Source organism: Pavona decussata, unplaced genomic scaffold (assembly GCF_977016875.1).
Source record: "Pavona decussata unplaced genomic scaffold, jaPavDecu1.1 SCAFFOLD_300, whole genome shotgun sequence".
In the NCBI taxonomy this organism is placed as follows: Eukaryota; Metazoa; Cnidaria; class Anthozoa; order Scleractinia; family Agariciidae; genus Pavona; species Pavona decussata.
Window position 1 is genome coordinate 4,506,883 of NW_028145697.1, and position 26,436 is coordinate 4,533,318.

The 26,436-nt window shown below is 39.8% G+C and overlaps 1 protein-coding gene, 1 long non-coding RNA gene and 1 pseudogene across 2 annotated transcripts; 1 reads left to right on the forward strand and 2 right to left on the reverse strand.

The window, feature by feature from the left end:
- Positions 1 to 84: 84 nt before the first annotated feature.
- On the reverse strand, positions 85 to 14,494 carry LOC146454741 (uncharacterized; annotated as a pseudogene).
- LOC146454742 (uncharacterized) lies at positions 6,406 to 8,108 on the reverse strand. Its single transcript, XM_085095075.1, has one exon. It carries the CDS (start codon positions 7,570 to 7,572, stop codon positions 6,406 to 6,408), a length of 1,167 nt encoding a protein of 388 aa, XP_084951201.1. The 5' UTR covers positions 7,573 to 8,108.
- Positions 14,495 to 16,561: 2,067 nt separating the features above from the next.
- LOC146454743 (uncharacterized) lies at positions 16,562 to 24,236 on the forward strand. Its single transcript, XR_014859186.1, has 2 exons — positions 16,562 to 22,931; positions 24,120 to 24,236. It is a non-coding gene; the product is annotated as an uncharacterized LOC146454743 (long non-coding RNA).
- Positions 24,237 to 26,436: the final 2,200 nt, after the last annotated feature.

Genomic DNA, 26,436 nt, shown 5'->3' on the forward strand with positions numbered 1-26,436 from the left:
TTTTTAGCCTTTTATTCGAGATTTCACGGCTGCCATTACTTGGCCTTGTTAACTTCCGGCACAAGGCCAAGTAATGGCGGCCGTGAAATCTCGAATAAAAGGCTAAAAAAATACTTCCAGTTGCTGTAAAGGATTGAAATTTGGTAACATGAGTAAGAAGGTCATATTCTACACAAACATGCAAAAAGATGGAAAATGAGAATTTTCTTCCCAGGGGCACTTTAAAACTATTCGGCGAAAGCAGAACTTAGAAAGTGCTATTGGTATTCAAAAAGAAAATTGGGGGTAACTATGCATTTTTCAGAGTAATAAAGCTTCAATTTAGAAAAAAACGCCATACATTGCTTTGTATTTTACTGCTTTTAAGAATAATTGTTGCTTAATTATCTCTAAAAAAAAATACATGGTTACCCCCAATTTTCTTTTTGGATTTCCATAGCCCTTGCTAAGATCTGCTTTTCCAGCATAGTCATAAACCGCGCAAAAATACTTCGGTATTAGTAGGCACCGTCCTTAAATAAATGTTCATCGTGCTCTGATGCACCAAGTAATATTCTTTTTGTGTTTACTGATCCACTGGTACAAACTTGAGGCATTTAAGTTTTCTAGTCTGTCGCATTGAAAATTTTTGTAGTGCTTGTAGCTCCTCCCTTGAATTTCTGTAAATACCTTGAACTCGACTGCTCTACTGATGAGCTCATGGAGATCTCTCGTTGTAGATCCCTCTGAATGTCTCCCAGATCTCACTGTACGCTTGATTGTCTCATCAAGGTTGCTGAGGATTCTTGTTGTAGATGTCTCAGAGTAGGAGATTCGGGAGACTGCTTTCTCTGTGACATTTGGTCCTAGGTTTCTGATGCATTGCTTGATGAAATTATTGCTATGTTCTGTTGCTTCATCAAGCGGGATGTTTGTCCCCATCTTGCCAATGTTGTTGACTGAACGGTTCCATACAAACCGTTCAGAGTCTCTTGGGGACAGAAGAGCATGAACAAGAAAAAATTGATATAAACATTCCAAGGAGTACTTTGTGCTGTGGGCGCCATCTGATTTACAGTACAACATAATATACTTGTACTGCCTCATGATCCTCAGCCCATCCCCCTCTTTAATGGCATCAAGGAAGTTTAAAAAAAGGAAGCCATCAGTCAAAAGTGCACAGTTATAATTAAATACGTCATCCACAGGTTTGGATTCATCCGGGAAAAGGTTGGGTGTGGAGGAGGTGAATTGGGTTGCTTCATCTTCAACTTGTACTGGAGGATCATGTGTCAGCTCATGAGTCCTTCTTGACTTGCCATTGTACTTGAATGATCTTTCGCACCCAGGCTATCGACATGGGAACCTTCCCTCAGGTGTGAGTTCTTGATGGTTAAGAATTTCATCTCTTTCTTCCTCAGTAACCACACGGTTTACAAGGTCATTCACAATAATTTCACTATGCTGAAACACAAATTCGTCAACTACTTTTGCTGACATTTCATTTAGACAATCTAGCTTTTCTGCTTTCTGTAGTGATTGTAGGTTTGCAGGTAAGCTGTGCTTTGCTGGGGCTCCTGACTTGTTTTCAAAGCCTAAGACCGTCATGGCAGCTGCAATTATCCTTGATGTAAACACAATAGAAAAAAAGTCCCAATTGGCTCGGTACGATGAATGCGTATCGCCAGTGACATTTCTTCTGTTGATCATGGTGCGATCAGAAAACATAGTACAGATGTCCACATCAGACTTTCCATTAAAGAATCTGGAGTAGATCAACTGGTGAAAAAAGATAAAGAACATGCATGTATACATGCAGATGTGTAAATATGAATATAAGAATATAGCTAGCTAAGCTGCAGTTGACCTCAATCTAAAGGGATCTATAACTTCAAGCATTTTTTTGCTTTTCTATAGACTCCCTCATCACTATTTTATTTAGTATTGTATAATTATCATGAACAACAATGTATTAGTGATGGAAGCAATAAATTGAAAATTGAAATTGAAATTGAACATTAGGGACTGGAAATTATAATCTACTAGGTATGTTTATTATCCAATTTAGTTAAAAGGAAGACAAATAATAGCTGAAAAGAAGAATTTAAGACATGCTTCAAGTCATCATTCATTGGTTAAGTGGTCTGTTTACAGTGGGTGGTGACAGTGTCTGCTATTGATGTGACCTGTGCTTCTTTTAGTGGTGAAAAATAGTGAAATGGTAGCTGCACACTTATGCGCCGATCAACTCGAAACTTCAACATCCCCCCCCCCGGGCAAACCCCGGGCATTTGAACTTTTGAAGATTGGATTGTTCAAATTCCCGCCCCCTCGGGCCAAAATGGTGTTCAAATGCCCCACCTTATCGTCGGATTTGTCTGTCAAATGCCCCTCCCAAAGAACAATCGTCGTCGGCTCCTTTCATCTTTAATAAAGCTTGTGTGTAAACATGCCAACACGTTTAGTGCCAGTGACCGTTTATATTATGGTGCCGTTTTTACCAGACTTGAGTTACTACCAAAAAAAACTTTAATAGTGAAACTATTAAAAAATGATTTGAAATTGATTTAATTAATTATTAAAGTCGGACAATGTCAATCAGCAAGTGTAAGCTGCTCTAACTCCGAAAAACGGCAAAGGTTGTTTAACGAGGGTACTGTATACATATCTACAACAGAGCCTAGAGCGTCTACGACTGCAAGTATTTAAAATTGTTCAGTGTCAGTTGATTATCTCTAACAGAAACGTACAACTTTAACAATGAAATGGGGGTGTGAAAACGTACCATATTGTATTCACTCTACAGTATGACAAAGACAAAGTACGCGGCCAAAATTATTTTGACAGTTCAGTTACTTAAAGGGGAAAAAAATCAGTCACTAGCAGAGCTAATTTGATCCGAATTTCCAAAAAAACTATTTGCAGTACTTTTCTACAACGGTGTAGCTTTCTTAATAATGTCACTTTCTTTTCTCTTTACTTCCGCTTTGCACCCATAAGTGATAAACACCCTTTGCCCCAGCTTAACAGGAACCAGTTCTTAAGTTGGAGGGTGTTTTTTTTTCTTCTCTCTGGTTTCACGGGCTTTCTGCACTGCTCTAGCACGGGTTAGTTTCTTCTTTTCAAGATGCGTCAACCACATTTGGACTTCTTCAACACTCAAGCAACATTTCTTTGCGAGATGTAACGTGTTTTCTCCTTCAACACAGCCTTGCTTGAAAGCTTCCTCAATAAGGACACTCGGTGGCAATGCTCTGATAGCCCTCTTCTTGCTCTGCAACTCCAACAACCTATCAATGTCAGTCACATAATGACCAGTACAGTGGTCACCACATCCGTCGCAAGGACTTCCCCATGGCTTGTTGACATCAATAACAGGGTAAGGAAAAAACCGGAATGATGGTCCGTTTACATGCCACTTAGGAAGAAGCTCTGTTTCTGACTGGTAATTGCATGTTTGCTGACACTGATTACAGATAAAAGAGATATCATCTTTGTCCATTCTGTCTCCTTCTGCCTCTGTGATGCCGATGCAGTCTCCATGAAACCATTCTCCACATTGGTCACAGCAAATCATGAACCTGCTCTCTGGCTGTCGGCAGATACAAAACAGTCCCTGACTTGAATCCTTTGAGGACACTGGATTTACTCTGCGTGGTTCCTGGGTGTCGTGGCATTGACTGTTCGCTTGACACAGAGGGTGAGCACAGTTCTCTTTGCCGCAACATCGAAGAAGGAAAATGTAGTTACTTGGAAGATTGTGGTCGAGATGATCCTGTCTTACTTTCCAGACTCTTTCAAAGTATTTGTACTCTTGAGGATTTTCTCTTTTGAGCTTTTCTTTCTCTCTCGCACTCCCCTTAAGAAAAACTAACAGGCGACTTCTTCTATCCAGGAAATCATGACCACTGGATCCTCTATACAGCTTGATGGTTGTCCCCATACATGGCGTACCGTCAACCCGTTCTATGTATTGGTTCAACGCTGCTTCCATATTGGCATGATGTTTGGCTTCATCAAACTGACCCTCTTTGTCGTATGGCTCCCCACATAACGTAGATGGGATAAACAAGTTAGCGTGTCCTCGACTCAAACAGCCATTCTGCAGCTCAACACGGTTGAGAAAACTATCCCCACTCGATCGCGTTGTTACAAGTGTTACTTTGGTCGGAAGATTAAGATGCCTTTCTGTCCAGAGGAACTGTACTTCTGCATGACTGGGGCCCTCGTCTGAAGTGCCATCAACGCGAATACACTCTATATCCTTCACCTTTCCTGAATCTTGATGAAACACTGGCTTCAACGCCTCCAAGTTCTGAAGCATGTTTAAGTCTGCGGCGTGTTGGGCGGGGTTCTTTTTGTGTAACCCTGATGCCTTTACAACTCCAATACACACTTCACTTGTGGTTGTCGTTTTCGTGAAGTTGTAGCTTGTTGTTTGGAGCTGTGTTTGATGCTTGTTGAGAAAATCAGTATGCGTTGTAAGTGTCGGACCGCTGACGTTGAGGGATGGAGCGCTGTTATGTGTGAAAGTAGAATCCAATCTGAATCCTGCCTGATCGTCACGGTTTAACAGTAACATTTGTTTTCCATCAATCTGTAGCTTGTCTAGACACTTGTAAAGACTACGGCTCCACTTTGCATCCGGGTTAAATTTCAGATTGAATCCTTTTCTTGCTCGTTGGTACTTAATGTTTGCCACCCCTTTGTAGCGCCTACTTGATATTCTTCTCTTGTTACGATGAACACACAGGTGAAGAACTGTCCCATAACTAAACTTCTCAGCATAATGTGAAGACAACCTTTCTTGCAGTCTTTTAAAAGTCATCCGCTTCTCAGTTTTCGTATCTCCAGTGAACGTGTAAACTCCTGTTCGACGCCATTTGTCTGCTCCAACGTCAGCCTCCCTGACAATTTGTTCCATTACTTCTCCAATGTCTGGGTGCCGTGAAAGCACTGATTGTGCGCTTTTCGAAGATTTCCGCTTCCCATTTAGGCCCCTCATCTCAATTTCATCTTTAGCTCTCTTCTTTCCTTTGTCTTTAATCAGCTTTAGTTTGGCGAGAAGCTTCTTTTCATCCAGTTCTTCATCTCCATCATTTTCTTCAGGTTCCTCACCACTACTTACTTCTTCAACGATTTCTTGGATCCGCATTTCTTTTTGCATCACTTCCGACAAATAAGCAGTACGTGACTGTTCAACAAGGTTAAACTCATCAACACTCAACCCCAAATTTTGTAACTGGCTGGCAAAGTCACATAGAAATTGATCAAAAACTTCTTGGGAGTAACCATGCTTCTGAAACTTTGGTTCCAAGACAACAACAAACGAAAACCAATTAAACTCAACCTCACGGAGTATGTCTAAGACAAGGGAACTGTTTACATCTAGCTCGGGCACATTTTTCCCTTCCTCTCTCTGAGGTGGAAAAGAACTTTCACTATGGACTGACGGAGTCTGATGTTCTTGTTCGCCCACCAATTTTTCTGGTTGCTGATTCACATTCTCCTCAGAATGCGGCATTACGCTGATACAGTTTACAGAGGGATCCTCCTGTAACACAGGATTTGCTGGGTTTTTTACATCTTCATCGCTTGGTCGGTCATCGTCTTCTCCTTCAGAATATTCATCTTCTGAGCTACTGCTGTCTGACAAATAGTAGTTTGGATTGTGACCTATGGACTCCAAGTAGACCTTCTGTTCAATCTTAGCAAAGTGAAGATGTTTACTTTTGACGCGATTAATTTCTTGCGCTGCTGCTACCACCTTCTCTGCTCTTTTCTTTAAGTTCCATATGCCAAATTTAGATGCTTGACGTGACGACAAGTTATGTGATGATGCCATCAGGTGCTTCATTCTCTCTCTTTCTCCAATATTCGGTGCTGCTCTCAGGAGGCTTGAAAACTCTTTCATGGAATTTTGTAGCTTTTCAGCCTTGTCGCTAAACTCTTTAGAGTGTTTACCTCTGGTGTGGATTTCACGTTTTGTGTCATCGTAGAGACTATGTTCCCTCTTTTCCACTATGAAACAACCTTCCGCAAAACTCAAGCTGGCTACAGGCATTTGAAGAAGTCTTCTCTGTGCTTTCTCGCAGTCGTAATTGATGTTTGGGAATGCTCGCATCCATAGACTCGGCAGAGAAACATGCTTGTCCGTCAGTACGATTTTAGCTGCCGTTATCATATTATTGCAACCTCGTCTACAGTCTTGGTGGCAGAGATGGCAATACGTTTCTTTTGCGGTAACGTATTCAGCTAGTGTTAAATCTTTAAACTGGCTCTCTCTTACACCTTGTCCGATTTTCTGCTGTTCCACATCAGTAAGATTCCGTTTTTCCTCTCTTTGCAAAACACGTATAAGCCCTTCAAGGCTATCCGAGTTCTGTTCATTTCCCCCCACATCCAGCGGCTGAATTAAGGGGGGTCTTAGGCTAAAAAAGGCTCTTCATTTTCCGGACCGTTAGGCACACCACCTTGGCTTTCTAACTTGCTGTGCTCCCTTGTGATTTCAACGGGGATGTCGACAGCGGCAGCTGCAGCCGCTGAGCTCTCACCTTGCCTTCTATCTTCCACAATCTGAGGCATACTCTCATCTTGTGGTCTCTGTGCTTGCTCTATCAGTTGCGTACTGCAAGGATCGGGTATCTGGCGGCTTTCTTTGGTCACGGTGGCTGTGGAACTCGCAGTCGCAGCGGGAGTGTTGTCTGTTACCCGCAAGTCTACTACTGTTGCAGTCGTCTGACGTGAATCTGGATTATTCCCAACACTACTTGTTGATGTCGATACCACCGTAGATGTTGCGGAGGCTTGTGCGATTTTTGGTTTAAACAGACGTCGAATGTCAACTGATCCTACAGCATTTTTGGGTGGCAACGGTACTGTGGGACGACTTTTGCTGCTGCATTCCGTTTTCCCTTTCAGTTTGTAATACCAATTGCTTTTGGTATCCTTTTTTTGGAACTCTTTCAGCTGTTTTTCCAGCTTTCCTTTCTCGTGAAAAAGTTCCCTCATCTCTCCATGTGCCTTGTCACAGAGTTGATAATCTTTCATGCAGCTTCCCTGGCTGATGGCTTTCTGCTTTGTTGTGATTTGCTGTTTCAGCAATTCAATTTCAGTTGAAAGCTCTGCGATCTTTTCGCGTCTTTCATCTTGATTGTATTTCATCCTTTTCGGCGTTGACTCCCCTAGGGCTTTGGACGAACGAGAACCGCTCTTCTTCTTGAAAACGTATGTTTCCCGGGCCTTTTCCTCTGCTACGTCCTTTAATTTACCTCTTTCATACAATAAGCTTGGATTTTGCTTAGCTAAATCAAAGGCACAATTATTTACTGCCTTCTGCCATTCGGTTAACACAACAGTTTCTCTTTGATGACCAAAAATCTTCGAATGCTCCTTGACAACGTCCTCGCTGAGATTGACCGTACCAAGGACCAAATTTTCAGTGACCATCCCCTTTTCGGTAGCTTTGGCCTCCTTTGCTCTCTTAACATTATCACTAGTAGCAGGATGAGCATTCTGTGTTGTTACACATGCTGGCAGTAACTCATTGAATGCGCTTTGAAACTTTAAACGTAACCCAACAATGGGGATCATTTGTTGGATGGCTTCATTATTGAGCAGTGTGAATGCGTCTCCATCAATTTCATTTTCTGCAACATTTTATAATAAAAGTTTTGGGTGAGAAATATTGATGGCAAACATGTCCTTTTGCCTGCAATGTCTATAATGTATGTATTATATTTGGCACATGTGGAATGCGACGCCTGAATTCGGCTAATTCGGACCAAACGTCGCATTTCACAAGCATTTAATTATCGAATTAAGTTCGGCACATATGAAATGCGACGTTTAACCGGGCCTAAAAAGAGGGTGGCAAAATCAGGCATGTTAGCTAGATTGCAGATGTCTCCTATTTCTTAATATAACTTTATAGCACACAGAATAGAAAAAGGAAGTTTTGTGAACAATTGAAATCTACATACGGCAAAACCTGCTTACAATTTGACTCGCCGGACTGCTTTGAAGATGCACAGCAGCAATGAAATTTTTCAAGAATGGCTACGCGGTACATGGTACGCGGAAAGCCATTAATTCAAGATTGAAAGCTATCTTAGAAGCTGGCTATTCTGCCGCAGTTTAAGCCAAAGCGGTTTTTCATTCGACAATGTTTTTTTTTTTCACTGTTCACTGCGGGACAAAGTCGCAGCTTGACTCATTATATAAAAAATATCTACATCGTTTATAAAAGAACTAGAAATACATATTATTATTTAATAATTAGCCGGCTACTTTATAATGTTGTTCGAGTTGCAGGATATTCTGCCGCAGTTTAAGCCGAAGTGGTTTTTCATTCGACAGTGTTTTTTTCTTTCACTGTTCACTGCGGTACAAAGCCGCAGCGTGACTCATTGTATAAAAAAATCTACATCGTTTAGATACAATCTATAAAAATATAAATTCATTCTACCTTTCATACATACCTTCAAAAATACTACACAACTTTTGAAGACCTTTCTTGGTAAGCCAATCGCTCACAAATGATACATCTTTTCCTTTAAATTCCTCCATCTCGTCCAAACACCGTGAAACACGTGTTTATAGCTGTAAGCGATTTCGGCGCCCGACAAAAAAGACATTTGAAACCTGACACTTCCGGTTCAATTTTCCCCACCCCACCCAGGCAAAGGTCAAATTCCCCACCCCCGGGCAGGCCTTACCGGTCAAATTCCCCACTCCCGGGCACAAAAAGTAGTCAAATGCCCGGGGTTTGCCCGGGGGGGGGATGTTGAAGTTTCGATTTGATCGGCGCATTATGTTGGCCATTGGTTCGGAGTAACCTCTGACCTGTATACTTACACTAAGCACTTTAACAGCTGCATGCCAATCACCCAATTGTAGATTGATTCCATGTAGGCGGTCCCGTGGGTTGTAACCATTTGCAACAGAGGAAATCACATTCACAGCCCTTTCCACAGTAAGTTGGTCCCCAGAAAATATCTGACCGTCTACTCCACCATCACTGGTTTGGGGAAGGTAAGAATGAAATTGCTGAAGAATTGCCATCATATCTTCATTTACATTTTCATTCTTAAAGATAATTCCAAGGGGAACCTAACAAGTTAATAAGTAAATTATTTTGTGAGATCAAATTCAAAATGTGTGATATTTACATGTAGCATTGGTCAAAATCACTAGAAAAGTAGTTCTTGAATTCTTGGGTGGGTATGTGTTGCTCATGATCCCAGACCATGTTAGGATGCATTTTGAAGTAAGCAACAGAAATCAATCCCTACCCTATCCTAGATAAACTATTAACCAGAAACTTTATAATCTCAGCCCTTTGTTTCTCATAAAATAATGTAACCCTATTCCAGATCAAAACTCTCTGATTTCTATACCCCATCCCAGACTAAACTGGTTGAAAAGCTTACCCTACACAGTGGCTCATACCCATACAGCTGATATATGGCATAGGGGAAGCCCTAGTGTCAGTACCTATTATTATTATTATTATTATTATTATTATTATTATTATTATTATTATTATTATTATTATTATTATTATTATTATTTTTATTTTCACAAAACATTCAATAAAATAACCTTCTTTGACTTCTGTGACATCTCCTTTGTGTATTTGTGGGGAATATGGTAAATGCATGCTTCCTTCAGGGGCTCCAGAGCATCAAAGTACTCTACCAAAATTCTTGAGGTTAATATGATGTTATTGGACCTCTGTCGTTGCTGGTCTTCAATAGTTGGTAAAAACTTTAGGTTTGATAGTTCCTGCAGGTTAGCTTTTGGTTGCTTGGAATCAAGGAGGGCTCCAGACACCCTGTTTTCTACCATTTGATGGTTTACCCAATGAAAGTCACGGTTTTGTGACTGCATTGTCATACTTTTTCGTTGCAGCTGGAAGTCCAAGTTGTCAAATGAAATAACAAACCCAGGGTGTGTAGACTTCTTAAATTCTTACTCCTCCTTCCTGATGGTAGACAACTCCTGGCGACATTCTGGTGTACATTTCTGGTGGGATTCATGCATTGCCAAAAGATTTTTGTTTTTCTCCTTAATCTTAGTTATTTCAGCATTTTCGAGAGAAATCCTATCCTTGACTTTTGAAAGGATAGCATCATGGTCCCCTCCAAGTTTGTCCAGTGTTGACAGAATCTGGTGGTTTGAATTTGTCAGCTTGAGCCTGTTGAGCCTACAGAGGGCTGTCTGTTACACGAAAGGTGCCATAAATTAGAATCTCGTGGCACTGGTTTACATCACTTTGCAGGACTTATACTCTGACTGAATGAGATAAACAGAACCATTCTTTCTCGGTTGATACAACAATAATGGTATCAAAAACATGCCTAAACATTTGTGATCAAATTATGATTACCTTCTTGACGTTATTGTTACCATAGCAACAGTTTAACCAGTAAAAAAACCCCATGCCTGTAGCTTTAAGTGGTTATTAACAAATGAGTGCATTGATCCCCCCCCCCCCCCCCCATTTTTTTGCTATGGAACAGTAATCAGTTGGGAGTAAAGAGTGGGAGTAAAGTAATGGAAATTTGGTGCCAGCTACCTTAAATTTATTGTTTCCTCCCTTCATTAAATTACAATTTTTATAAGAAAAAAAGCCCAAAGACATTTGAATTTTATCATGCATCAGTCGACATAAATGCCTGAGGGATGAGGAACAAGTTAAGGTAAAGGTATTATTATAATATATTTTAATTAAAGTATGGCATGATGGTGTGATCAACATTTATCTTTGAGCTAAAAACTGACAGTTCCTTTTTTTGGCTTGAGGAAGGAAACCATGGTTTCAACTGAAATACCATAAAGAACTAGAACTTTAGTTTCAAAAAATTCATTCGTTCAAACTGAACTCAAATTACACGTACATCTCAACGCCGGATTTACAAAAATACTAAAACTACCGAAACTGATTTTTTTTTTCATACCAGTCGTATTACTTGAATGTTTTGAAATCAATTTAACTTGAGTTATATTTCGTTAAAAAAAAAAACAATATATAAACGAATGTCACAACTTGAAATGAGACATATAATAATAAAAAAAAAGAACAAAAAAGAAATCTCACCAACCTCAATAGACTTGTTCTTGAGAAGAATACCGATCAAAGATCCGGTCGCGCTCATCTCCTGATTTCTCTGTTTCAAGAGAATAGAGCCAGCGAGAGCAAGGGATCCGAACCACTCTGAACTTTTCGTTCTTTTGTTGATAGCAGAGGTGAGAAGAAACGAATAGAAGACAGGGGCTCTTTCTCGCCACTCATTACAGACAAGATGTAAGTCAAACTTCTCCAGATCCTCCTTTTCACATTTCCTTAAAATAGAGGGATTCGTTTTTGAACGTAATCCAGCGACTTCTTTGGTGACAATCTTCAGGACCTTTTCAACTACATGCTTTTGCACTGACTGGCAACTCATCACAGCGGTGGCTATTTGCGATGGAACTCCATGAGCTAAAGCTTTTCCAATGGACTGATAGGAACCGATTAGCGTTTTGTTGACGTTTTTACAGGGATACTTGATTTTCAATTGAACCTGATTTTGTTCCTGTGTTGATGAGTTTGGAGTTGATGTTAATCGTGGATGAAATGCATCTGACAAATCATTTCGAGGACTTGACATGTTTTGATTTGGGAAGGCACTCAACACGAGACTGTAGGCCGGGCGACTTTGAATCGGCTGACTTTGAATTGGAGATAGGAAGCCAGAAAGGTACGTGGGTGCCCTCCTCCACAAAGAAAAATCCTGATTAATTAAATCAACAGTAGAAGAAGTACAAGCAGTAGCTTCACTTTTGCCAAATTGCAGCGATTTAGATGCTGTAGCTCCGTTAGATGACACGTTTACGCAGACAGTTTTTCCAGCGGGAAATATTTCGCACATCATCAGAAGCTCGCAGTAATCGCTTTGCTCTTGGAAGTTCCCTTTTTCTGAAGACTCCCTCGATTTCTCGTTGAATTTCTCTCACTTTTTCGGAAGCCCGATGGAACTTTGACAACCGCTTGTAGCAAACATTTCTGCAAACGAACAGTTCGCTACTGTTTGAAAAACAGCTTACATCCACATTGAGCGACGATTGAATGATTTGTTGAAAATTGATCGCACTTTTGCCAAAAATATTAATTCTATCGTGACTTGCCGACGGGGATGAACACAAAAAACATCTAGATTCACTACGCATAATTTTCTTTGGAGTTACTTCGACATCCATGACAGACCGAGAAGCATGTTCTTTTTTCCCGCGAAAACTGACGTCATTGTGAATAAGTGATACGTGATTGGTTTGTTCGTTAGACCGCAAACACAAAGGGAAAGGAATGTGGTTCGGTTTACAGCAGCCGTTTGTGGGGAGGAGTGTTGCGTGACGACACTAAGAACGGCTGCGTAGGAGACTAACAGTCAATGGGCGGTAATTTGCAATAGCTTCAGCCTCCACCATGAAGGTTCTGAGGGTTTCATCATCAAGCTGAGCAGCATGTTGTGTGAGGAGTGACGCCAACACATTTCGTACAGTATGGATTTGACGCTAGTGGCCATCTTTTGGAATCTTTGCTGAAATTGGAGAGAGACAGCAATCACTTTCTTTGCTCAATGCCAGCTGAAGAAATATGTGAGATGCTGTAGTAGAGATGATACCTTTGGCTGGTGTGTCTGGATAGCTCTCGCAGAGATCTTCTTAACTTCAGGATCTTCCGGAGGGATAGAAGGAATATCATCTGCAGTATCCCAGTGCTCACTAGCATTCCAGAGAAAATCAGGTCCATTTCACCTTAGAGACTGCAATCTCTCCGTGCTTTAACAAGAGAGGTTTCACTGACATTTATATATTTCTGCTTGTCATTGCCACTTAGGGCATCACTCTCCTCAAGAGGCAGTTTTATCTTAAAATTTTCAAATTGCCAAAACCAAGTAACAAGTAACTTTGCACATCAAAAGTTCAAAACCACAAGAAACAGAAATATCTCTTATTACAGCAAACACAAATGTTCTCACTATTAAGGTGTTGAAAGGGCTAAAGGCCGACGGCATAAATTTAATTCTACCTGTTTGCCGTAAACTTCATCATTAATTTTTAATGAGACAAACAAGTAAGCCCTGAATATGTAAAAGGCCAGGATAGTTTCATTAAAAATCCTGGTTTTGAAAGTTGGAAATATGTGAAACAACACAGTACAGTACAGTTGCGTTCCGAAAGTGGGTGTACATTTCGCTTTGCTTCCACGCATGTGAATTAACGAGAACTCAACGGCTCCAAAAAAGAAAAAACCTTGTGCTTGCTTTAATTGTTGCTATTACTGTAAGTGAGTGTGCCTTCTTAAAGATTTATGGATAAGACGCAATGCTGAGCTTGTTTGCCTTGAGCTGATTGCTATGACCAGAGTAACTTGAGATGTATAATCAAGTAGCAGGCAGAACTCCGGCGGCTGCTGGCTTGTTTTGAAAACACTGGGTATGGTTAAATCGTAACATGCTTAATATTTATTATGGTTTGATGGAATATATATTGTATATAGCTTTTCGTAACAATATTATAACATATCCAACAACTGAAACAAAATTTACAATAGTGATAAGGGTATGGCTTATCCTCTCTATCACTAAAAAGTGTGAAAAGATTGTTCATAGAATAAACTAAAGACAACGGTATGGTTAATGCTTAATATCTTTTATGGTCGAATGGATAACATTTTATACTCCATATCATCATAAGAGACAGAGAAATGCACGCGAAAAGGCAAGAATCAAATTGTTCTCAGAGGTGGTATACTTAATTTCAAAAGTAGGGTCAAAAATGGCGATGAGCTCTTGGACCATTTGGTGGGTAAAAGTAAGGCAAATGTTTCTGTTATTCTCAGTTTGAAGCAAGAGACGTAGAGTCCAGTTTACGTGACAGTTATCTAAAGCTTGTGTCAACTTGCACGACTCACAATCTCCAAGGATGTTGTCATTGGCAGGAATAACAGTTTTGTAGCAAGATACACATGATAATTTCTTAAAGGATTGCTGAACACCCATAAATTTGCAGTGCTGAGATACTGTAGTGGCAGAGGATATATTTTCAAACTCAAGGAGTTGTTTTTCAAAAGCGGTGGCAGGTTCAGCTTCAAACTGTTCTGTTTTTGGGGTATTAAGATATCTTCCATTCTTTGTAGCTTTCAACCTGAGGTTTTTGTGGTTGTATGTGGGGTTGACATCAAGGCTGTTTATGTGCTCTTCCCACAGTACAAGCTTTATAGATGATGTGTCATCACTCAGTATGGCCTATTGTTTCTTGAGCTGACCTTGAGCTTGGGAGGAAATAATCTTGGTACAGAAAGGTGAGGAATGTGTTAAAATAAGGCAGAAATTTCCCTGGCACACTAAAGAAATTCACTGTTTTCCAGTTAACTGTTGAACTTGGTTATTCCGTCTTCATGCCAACCAACCAACGCAAGAAAAATGCAGTGTTACAGCACAAATCCAAAACCAAGTGCTTTTGAGCAAGCACGTGTGTTCTAAAACCTGAAAAACCCCTTTTCCAAATATGGAAGGGTTCCCTTACTTGAAATCAGTGTTGGATTTTCAAGAGCAATGTTGAAGGTTGCATTATTGACTTTACTTCTACACTCAGAAAGGAAACTACCTGCCTGTAGGTCCCTGTATATCCACTTTCCTTCCTTATTTTCTCCGCATCAATTTCCACACTTTGTTTTTCCACAATTGGGCTGTCTGACACCTTTAGACAGAAAGAAAGAAAAATAACATTTATAGTGTCAGTATCCTTAGTGGTGAAAGGTATTTTACAAGAAAATCAATTAAAATATTAAGATGCTTACAAAAATAACATCAAAACTTATAGCAGCACTGAGCAGGATCTGAATAAAATTTTAACAGGGGCCATACAAAATAAACAAGCATTTTCAAAAAGGAACATTTTAATTAACAAAACAGACACTAAGGAATTCTTTCTGATCTCGTAAAGCAACTTACAATGGTTGGGCGCCCCAGAGTTACATTGCCACTTGTAGTACACATGAAGAACTGCTGGCTTTTGCACATTAAATGGGTACAAAAAAATAAATATTTGATTAATTAAGTGATTGTGCAGTTCCAGAAAATATCCATACCCCCCCCCCCCCCCCACGGAAGGTCAATGGAAATTGTGAGGGGGAGGGGGGTTAATAGACGGAAATTTCCGAGGGGTTGGGGGGTGTTCCTATGAAGAATTTCTCCAGAGGATAAGGAGATTCATGAAAAAATCGTAAGGGAGGCACAAAGTTGGCTGTCAAGAATTTTCAGTCACCACTGCGGAAAAATAATTATAATCCAGCACAAAAGCAGCGCAAACAATGAATCATTCTGGAAAAAGACATTTTGGTAGAAGTGTTGTCTGGTTAATCCTTCTGATAAGCGAAAGTTACGCGTGACAGGTATTTTTCTTTGAAGTTTGACTTCGCGGCGCGATCAATCAGCCTCATATCATGCCGTGCCATGGCTGTGACTTCACAATCGTTTGAAGTTCGAGTTTTGAATTAAATAAAAGCCCTCTTTAGTCGTATTGTAGCATCAAATGAAGAGATTAAAAGGTTTCTGAACAAAGGAACTATTTTGATGAGCATGGCCTTGTCATAATTCCACAGCCTAGTTTGCGGTTGAAATCTATTTCAGACACGACGAAATGTACAACACGTGTGCTGTCAGCGCTGTCGGGCTCAATGAATTTATTTCCCATGGAAAATTATTTTACCCCGGCCACAAAACGTGTAATTTCGCCAATGCAATCTTTCACAAAAAAGATTTCTGGAAGAAAGGGAAAAGATTCTGCAGAGATATTTCCATCCAGTGAATATTGATGAACACTGGAGTTGAAATTTGATCCCGTGGCACCAAATGCGAAACTTTCCTAATGTATGCAAGTTTTGCTCAAGATTGAATTCGGTTGGACGTGAAACAGCGACGTTTATTTTATAAAAACCTGACATAAAACGTTGAAAACACAATCTTCTTTTCTTTCTCGAATTCATTTCATTCACGATCTCAGGGCCGAGACGTGAATCCACGGACTAAAAAGTAAAGGTGCCGACTTTGAATTCTTGTCCATGCAGCCAGTTTTCGACTGGGTTTTCAAAGTTCTTCAAAATTTTACTTGATAAATTAAAATCCAGCATTGTATATTCAATGTGCAACTTCTATTCATAGCGGTTTCTTGGCAGTAATAGCAAACGTTTTTCTGCAGAGGTCATAACGAAAATGGAGTTTGCAAAGGCCGGTTGTTTTTAGGTGAAAAAGAAAAGTTGTAGCGTGCGAGAAAATTATAAACGTAAACTTCGCAACAACAAAGAATTAAGCCATGTTTTATTGACCTAAAAATCGACCATTTTAGAGTTTTTTCTAATTTTCCGGACATAATTTTAGCAAAAGGATAAACAGTAAAATAGCGAAGTGTTGTAAATAGCTGAACTAGTTTACAGTGTAAGAGTAGTCAACGTTGCTTCGATAATAAAAAAAATTTTCGTAGTCTATATGGATTTTGAACTTCTGAGGGGTTCAGGGAGAAGGGTTTTAAAAACCCGGAAATTCCGGAGGGGTGGGGAGGTCATCATAAACCATCTGGAACGGAAATTCCGAGGGGGTGGGGGGTTAAAATAAAAAACCTTCCTTGGGGGGGTATGGATATTTTCTGGAACTGCACATTATACAGCTTTGTAAAATGCTCAGAAACTGAAATGTGTTTTTCTACAAATTAAATATCAAAAGATGACACATCGCCTATGCAATTCGAGCACCTGAGAAGGACTTGACTGCCACATGCTTATCATTCGTTGATAGATCCCATAAGCTGGACGCGTTGAATAATGGAATCCCCAGTTATGAAGACAAGCGTCTTTTTTCCTGTGATCTGTTGATGGATTTCCATCAGAGGCCGAAAAAAAGAAGGATTCTGAATTTGCTGTGCTGCATTCAGAGTTCTCTGATTTTGATGGCTAATTTGATTTTGCTCAGTAGTTGGCCGTGGTGAGTTGACTGGGTTTGCTGAAGATTTTTCCTTTTTGCTGCGTTTTCTGTTGCTCCTCTGTTTGAACTTTGCATTGTTAACAGATACCCAGGAGGATTCCTTGTCATGCACTGGTGACACACTGTTCACACCATCAGATACTTGGTCATGCAAATTAGTAGAAATAGTAGGAACACACTTTTTTTCATTGGGGTAAATGTGTTTATTGTTCACTAGTCGGATGGCTGTTAAGAGGCTCTTGTTCTCTTCGCACAGCTAATTAGATTCCTGTTTCAAAATGATGTGGTGGGACTCCAGCTCCTGCAATTTCTCTTGAAGTTCTTTGTTCTCACTCTGCAGTGATATGACCAGCCATACGCACTCACTTTGGATTTAAGATTCTCAATTTCAAAGCGGCAGACTTCTTTGACTTTAGCCTCAATAAAAGAAGATAAATCTTCAATTGTTTGAGGGCAGCTGTGTCCATCTGCTGCGAGAGGTAGGAAATCGACATTCTCTTCGTTGCCTCCAAATTTCTCAAGGTCTGCAGACGTTCCACGCCAGGAGAATCGCTTCTTAGCTGAGTAGTAATCGAGGAACTGGTCTAGTTCAGAAAGACAATCAACTTAAGAGGCTTTAAAAATGTAGAACTGGAGCACATTTCAACACAACCGTTCGCCATGGTTTTCTGCTGTTATGTCATTGATATAAATCAGAAAAAGAAGTGGACCTGAGATCGACCCTTGTGATACTCTTGAATTTATCACAAGAGAATCAGACAACACACCATTAACATACACCTTTTGCCTGTAAGTATGATGGGCATCACATGTGAACTGTACTTTCTTAGTGTTCAAATATAGCATTTGGTTTTGGGCTTGGATGGTGTTAATCCAGTAGTAACATGGCTTTTTAAAACCTCGTATATGCAAAACAACTGGGTCACTAAGGGTCATTATATTATAATTTTGTTTATGAACCTTTCATGTATTTAAGTTTTGTTTATTTGAGAAGATTACTTGAGCAGAGAGAACTACGAATAAACTTGTAGATGGATGGTGTAAGACATTCAAATGTTCAAAATAAAACGAGTATCTCACTTGAAGCCAGCATTTGTCTCAACAGTCTTACTGCAAAGTTCATCCTTCAGCTTGCCTGATGTGTCAGGGTATGCCTGTTGTGGTGATTTAAAGGTCGAGTATGTGTTGTGACCTAAGTTTGTTGATGATGGTGGTGACACCAATTTACAAAGGGGAAGATCATTGGTAGGAGGAGGTATTCTTTCCTGGAAAACATGAGCTTGAACTTCATTTATGTCTTATCTTTGCTGCTCCCATTGCTGTGGCCGTTACAACAGGTACATGACTAACAACAATTGAAGATCTCACTGCGTAATTTATTCCCTTACTTTTGTGCTTTGGATCATTGTCCTGCTGGAAACAATAACCATCTGGGAAGTACTTAATCAGAAGGCAAGAGAGTGTCATGTAGAACACCCTTCACAGAAAATTCCTTCATAATTCCAGTGAATATGAGAATATTGGTTGTGCTTCATTTAGAGATGCCACCCTACACATGAACCTTGTAAGGATGTTTAACAGTGGGCTTCAACTAGGCCAGCACGCTTTTCCTGTGAAAGGAGACCTTGGTATGAAGTTTTCACTTTCCTGCAGATACCTGTTGCTAAAAGCTAGCTGCATGACACGGTTAGCTGCACAAAACCCCTGACAGTACTTTGGCCCTGTTTGGTTAATCTGGAGGCTTAACCGAGGGAAAAACAACCAACGATTTTACTTGTGAAATTTTCGAATTTTAAAGTTTTACAGTCCCTAAAGGGGTAAAAAATTGTGCTCTTGGCTGGTCAATAACATGTATTTATGTTTGCCATGATGCCACAAATTTACGCCTTGTTTACAATTCCAGCATGATGAGTTAAGCATCTGTACCCATCTTTGGCGAGCTTTGTTGAAGGTCCAAGAAGTTTCTTCATGTTTCTGCTCAGTGTATTGAAAATGGAGCTGTCAATCACTTGGAATCCAGTGAACATATCATTTTGAGTGTGAAGAAAATTGTCAAAACTCGATAAATACCTGATCCCGGCCTGAATGTCTACCTACAGTGTGTACAATGTTTTGTAGCGCAGAAGGTCACAAATCTATTGAAATGTTTTGTTTTTAATTATTATTTTAGAGGATGACTTACTCTCCTGTATAACTGTTAACATTGTAATTCTTATTGTTGCTAAATAGGTTGCTGCATATGTACTAAAAATACATTGAGTCCAGGCAGGGTGTGGAATTTGTAAGGTTATTACATGCATACGGAAACCCCTTAGCAGCAATGCTATTAAAAAGTAATTTTGGAGCTCCGCTTTTATCCTTGGCTAAATATATGTATTAAGGTACCTTGCCATTTGGGGTCTATAATGCAGTGGATCTTAGTCATCCTTAATTCATACTCTTGTGGCATATTTAAGATGGACTTCATCACTCATTGCCCCTCTGGATTAGCTGATCGGGGAAACGTTTCACATGCTGGGAACAGGTTGTTCGATGGCAGATTAAGGTGGTCATTCTCCCAACTCCTCCCACAAATTACATCCTTATTAAACCTAATCCATTGAAAAATGTGGACAACACTTGTGCAAACATTTCTTATCCAGCTTTAACACATGCTCTCTTTACCTGCTCTCAAGAGGCTGGTAAACTACAATTGGCATAAAAAATGTTGAAACACTTTGTTCAAAGCATCTCCCTCCGTCTCTCCTTCAAGCAACATAGATCTATTTCATAAAAAAATAACTTTATTGCACTAGCTGCGCTGTGCTGCTGTCTAGTAACAGCCAACACAGGCTGGAAGAGGTCTTGTGTTGTCCCACCCTACATAGCCACGAATCCACCGCACAAGCCATCTGTATGACACTGCTCTCAAAAACCTGATGAAGGAGAAATGAAGTAAGTCAGTGACAGTGTTCCATGGCACTACCAATATTCTTTGTGGTGCAATAGTTTGGAAAGGTTTCCATACAGCCCCTTACCTTATTATACATACAGTAAAAAATCAGAAAGTCCTCAAAACATATTTATTCAACTTACTGATTTAAAGTTTGCCCACTGCGGTGACGGTATCCTTTTCTGTTGCAATCTGTCAGAAGTGGAGCCACTTGTAACAGAACTGGCCTGTTTGACATGGTGGCAAAGTCGTCATGTTTCGTAACACAGCTAATGCGCTCAATACTCCCATCGAACATCAGTTTCTGGCTGGCCTGTGTGATTTTCCTGCAGCATCTATATTCAAGGGCGTCTGAGAGGTTTTCTACGGCACAATCTTCCCATGTGCACCTTCAACGTAAAGACAGACGAAAGCATGGAATGTTGAAGCAACAGTTTCAATAACCAAAACCCGTCACAAATAAAAGAAAGGTGTTTACCATTCATTCACAGTTACTTCTCCTTCATATCTAGCCAGCCCGTAAAACGGCGGGGGAAAGACCATCTTCATCCTCCTGAGTGTCTTCCTCCTCATCACTGCTGTAAGCAAGCGACTCACCTGCATTGGGTTCTTTATGTCTGACTACTTCCATTTCATCAGATGACTCGGCCCTGTTCGATGTTTCTTGGCTTGAATCGGACTCAGGAGAGGATAACATACCACCACTTTCAGACATTTTCAAAGCTGTATAGCATTCACTTTATATGGCCTAAACTGAGTACCCAAAGATATTTTCGAGTACGCGATAGCAGAAAACAAAGCGTAAACAGAGCCGTAAAACCACTGGCTATGTCATCAGAGTTAAAATTGCTATCAGTCTCCAGAGATACCACTTAGGCCATTTGAAGCCACTTTGAGCAGCCAAAACATAGTTTTTTTTACTTCTTTAGCACTATTTTTTTTGTGCGTTTCAGAATAAGGGTATAACCACCTACCAATCCATGAAAAAAAAAATTTAGTTATATGCACTTTAAGCACTTTTCCTTGACAGGAATAGAATTAAAAGGATGTGGGCACTAATTAACCCTTTGACTCCTGTCGTGTTTCCATGGTTTTTGCATAAATTACCTTTTTCCTAGCGCGGTTTTACTCGTTAATTGCGTATTAGATAAATAAATATTCTTGGCTTCCAAAATTAACTGCATATTAAACTGGAATGATTAAGCAAATGTTTTCCGACGTAAAATAACATGGTTACCGATTTATCATTTGCCAAAAAACACACTTGAACGCAAAAAAATGCTAAAATTCACGGCGTGTTGATGAAGACCCTTGGCATATCAAATTTCAACCCGGTTATGCAAATTGTCCTTGATTACGCATCTGTCACTTCTCAAACGAATATATGAATTGACAAAGACACAAAAATCAACAAAAAGCTTTTCCAACTAAACTTTTTATTGAAATAAACAATATATTTGCTATAAGAGGCAAAAAACTTTCAGTTTGTTGCGTGCGTGCAAACACGCATGTAAAATTTGAAGACGCTCCGTGTTTGTACAAGGCAGTCACTCGCAGAATTCTGGTTCAAATCATCACTTAAACTATTTGTAAAAAGCAAATCAACATCGGAAAACATCATTTACTGTGTTGTGACCATTGTCCTGGTCTTATAAACTCCGTTTGAAGCCCGCGGTTCGGTTTTAACTTCTAATGCATATTTCGGTAGCGGCGTGGAAATTGAAAAGATCACAACGCGAAACGGCTTTTCGCTGTTTTTTAATGCCTCCAAGTTCTCTTTTTTGATGGGAGATTATTGTTCACGGTTATTCTTTTCCATTGTGAGCTTAAAAAAGATGTACTTGCTTTAAAAGATGAAAAAAACATGTCTCGAAACTTCAGGACGGATTCAAGCGCGGCACCATTTTGTAATTTTGCTCAGCTCCATGCGGTAGGTTCAGAAGGATCCTTTCCCCTACCCCCTAAAATGCCTTAGAATATGCGCAAAAGACAGATTCTGATTGGTTTATCATTCTACTAGCTATTGTGACCTTTTCAGGACGAAAAAAACCCCAGGAGGGGAGGGAGAACGTATCGAGTTTCACGCCCAGAGCATGCGCGAGGGACGCCGGTTTTGGCCGGTGTGGAGTCAATGGGTTAATCAAATTCCTTAGGTAAGGACATTCATTGGGGATATTACTGGCTTATTTGAAGGTGAAAAGTGCATGCTAATGAGTAAAAGTGTAAACAAAACATTGACCTTAATTCTTTTTCATTTTTTGTTTTTAATTTTCCTTTGACAACAAATACATTTTGTCTGCACCAACATACACTATTCAATTTAATTAAATGAAGAAAGAAAAATATTACATGGGATTCCTGTGTCCAATCATAAGCCCGCGAAAACTAATAGCAAGCTGAGAAAATTTTATGTTTACATGATGGAAATTGCTCACCTTTTCATGGTCTTTCAAAGAGATGTGGCCTTTCGAAGCCTTAGGTAGGCCTTTGCCTGACCAAGCACGCTCTTCAAATCAGGCCATCTGACAGGGTGCGGAAAAAAAATGAAAAATTATGCGGAAATTTCGGGCAATATTATGCGGAAGAAAGTGCCAATTATGTGGAAAAGACAACAGATTATGCGGAAATTTCCAACGAAATGATCGCGGCTTCGCAGCTCATTTCTAAAAAAACGATCACGGCTTTGCCGCTCACTTCTAACAAAACAATCACAGCTACGCCGCTCATTTCAACGCAAAGTACGGTAAAAACGATCAACGGAAATATCAACAAGCTCTTACCAAGAATTTGAGTTCATTACATCTTTTAAACATAATGCTTGTTATCATGCTTGACCTTTTTCTGCCATTCTTTGACAGGTATTTCTTCATTTAAAGCAGGTTTTCCTTAGACTTAACGCAAAGATTCGACATGATTTTGTTCATCAATTCGTGGAAACATTTTAAGCTTAGCAGCCAGGCATTAGAGTGGACGAGGAAAACTGGACACCGGAAGCAGTCCCAAAATGTTCCGTTTCTCGCAGATGTTCTGTGAATACCAATTATCGAAGTGAACCTCAATCACTGTAGTTCAGGTTAAATTTATTTCCCATAATAAGCAATGTATAATACTTTCTTGCTGAATCCTTGGCTTGAAGTTTCATTTTTTTTTACATTCACAAAAGAAAGTACACTTAACAGTAAAGTGGGGATGTCGTTAATACCAGGAGTCACAGACAAAGTACTTAACAAGATCATTAAATTTCTTTCCTTCGGAAAAGACAGTTTCAAACGCCCCTTTTGTAAATCGATATTACAGATTTTGGTAATATGTGCCTTATCTTTCATTTTGAGGTACAGTATGACAAATTACACGCCCTTAAAGTACAATAACTTATTAAAAGAACATTAAAATAAAGAATTCAAAAAGTAATATAATTGTTTTCTCTTTGTCAATGCACACCATTTCGTACGTACGGATTTTAAAGTCCTAAATTGACAGCTTCCATCAAACATCAAAACTCCTACGGTAACCATAACTTCAATAGCGCTGAATGAATAATACTGTCAGTGACCGCATCAAAAACATTTTCAATACACAATTAAAAAAAGTAGCAACAAACGTTCTCGGCTTTTCAATAGACAACGTTTCGTACATACGGATTGAAAAGTCCATTAAAAGAATGGCTTCCATCATTACTTCATTTCTTTGTTTCCCTGCTCTTTCGTAGCCAGTTAAATACTTGATCTATCTCCATCAACTGTGGGCTAGTAAATGGAGTATTTCCGACAACAGACATAGGCCCGTAGAAGACACACGAATCATGGCAAGTTTCGATGTCATCGCGCTTTGGCCAGTCAAACATTTGGGAACTGCATTTGTGGAGAAACTTGTACATGGCATGTGAATCATCAGATCTTTGAAGGACACGGCCAATGTAAAACGACTTCTGATATTCAACTGCATAATACGTTTCCTCTTGCGGTGTAGGTAACTGCGCAGCACGATCTTTTGCTGACTTGTTAACAGCTAAATGAGGATCCTTTTTCGGGTCACGAGCAACAAATTTATCCATACTCAACAGAAGGAGTGAATGAGACTCTAGAAAATACACTTTACTAAACAGATCGATTTAAACAGATCTACATGTTTTCAAAGGCCATCTCTCGCGTTCGACTTTCCCGCGCTCGTATCAAACGCAGTTTCTATCAGTTCCTGCTATTGGCTAAAATACAAACGCCATCTATCCAATAGAAATTAGCATTATAAAATACTAGTTTCCAGGACACCCCAGAAAGTGCATGGAACGCCTGGGGGGTGGGGGGGGGGGGTAAAAAATGTGGTGTACGAACAAGCAACGAACAAACAGAGTATTTTCTCGCTGATTTGGGCAAAATATTTCTTCAAAATGATCAATCTCTTCACTAATTTTGCTTCTGAGGACGGTAAGCAATTCCACCTTTGCTTATATGGAGCAATTGTTTAGTATTGTGCGGAAAAATGCCCTCAAGATGCAGAGGATGCAGAAGTTGGTCAATTATGCGGATCCGCACCACCGCATCCTGTCAGATGCCCTGTGAAATATGCTAGGGAGAAGCCAGCAGAAGGCATGGATATTTTCATCAGATCTTTGGATCTCCCAGTTTCGCTTGTCTTACGAAGTATTGAATATCCACGCTGGTCGAGCTGAGGGAAGTGTTCGACAATGCACTGGTGAACTTGCGCACCATTTCCATTTTTTTGGAATTCTTCCCCCCCCCCCCCCCCACCCCTAAGTTATTCAGTGCCAGAGTCATTCTTTCGGCTGGGGTTGGCAAATAGCTTGAAGTAGATGACACAAGCCAAACAAAGGATCTTTTCCAGGTCTGTCTTCTGTCCTACCTGTTGTACGGTAGGTTTGCAACAGCCTTCTTCCATTATTAGGTCAAATATGCAAGTTTCCTGATGGCGGTTGATAGCTCAACAACCCGGCATGTTCAGCCCGAGCTGTTGATACAGCAGATGGAGCTGAGTTTGGCTGACAAGAGGATACTGTTGTTGAACTGGAGGCGGCGATTGTAGGAGCTGAACTAGCTGTAGTCAAAGACTCTGCTGGAGATTCACAGGCAATAAGATCGGCTGTCTGAATCAGCTGATCAGCACACCGGCGAAAAATATTTTGGGTCGCCGGATCCATCAGAAAAATATTTTTGATCTCGCAAAAGTTAAAAAAAAAAACCAAAGCTATGGCCCAGCGTGAAGAACATAGATTACCGATTAGGCAAAAGGTCATACTGGCTTAGTGACCAGTCCCTATGTATCTGGGGATGCCTGGTCGAAAGTATTCAAATCAACATGCCCGTATTCAATTCAAAATGAAATGCCTTTGTGGACGTTTCATGTTGTCACAAATTGACATCCGGTTGGAGGAAATTTCCAATTTAACAGTAAGACTGGTTGCAAGAAACGTTTTATAAAAACAAAATTAAAAACTAAGTACACATTCGTTTTGGATTTGGAAAGGTTTGTTTCAAGACTTTTTATTACATCATGCATACTTGAGATTTCTATGGTGCAATGTTACCCAAATTAAACTTTTATTCATAATTCAAGCTGCAAAATAACTAAAGTTTGCAGAATTAAATGAAAGGGAACATATGATTTTTAATTCATAACAAAGCGTGCACCTTTTTTATTTTGACCCTGATTACATGCCATCAACTGGTTCTATCCTGTAACTGGCTTAGAATGGATTTTGTATAGCTGCTACTTTGGGAAAATATACATTTAAAGAGATATCTAATTTTTCCCGTGATACCATAAAAGAAACAGGTGCTAAATTATCAGTGGCTTACGGATAGGAATGACACAGGCATCCACCCCCACCCCTTTGATTTTTTTTTTTGACAAGAAAGTAATATTGTGAGTATGAAAGCAATTGGTCTACATGCATCTTACTCAAAGCCATCAATCTGCCCATGGTATGTAACTAATTTCAGCAATTATACCGGAATATTATCTGTTCCTGTACAATGGCATGTCTCACTAGGCAAGTGTTAACTCTTCTGTTATGATTCTAAAATGCATAGATAAGAAGTTGAGGTGCTGTTTGAACTTCCTGTTAAGGTAGAAAGTTCAACCTTTTCTATAAATACAAACAACCAGCCAGATTTTTGTCCTGCCTTTCACTCCAACACATCAAGTTTAACATCCGCTCCACTTATTTCTCCCTCTTTGAGGATTTTGTCTTCTATTGTTGTAGCGGTGTCATTATCGCTCCCAAAGATGGCAAACCTGTAAGATTTGAAAAGATCAAATTAAATTACTACGTTTACCTTGAAAGGTTAAAAAAATTCCTTCCCCTTTTCGAGGACTTTTTTTGTTGGTGTTTTTACCAAAAGGTGAGCCTTGTCATTAAATTTCATTGGCTTGCAATGGTCATGTATTTGTTTTGAGAAGGGTACCAGCTGCAGTCAAGTAAAAACCTAGATCAGAAGATCTATGCAGATGTGTTACCTTAAAAGAGGCTGCAATTAGATT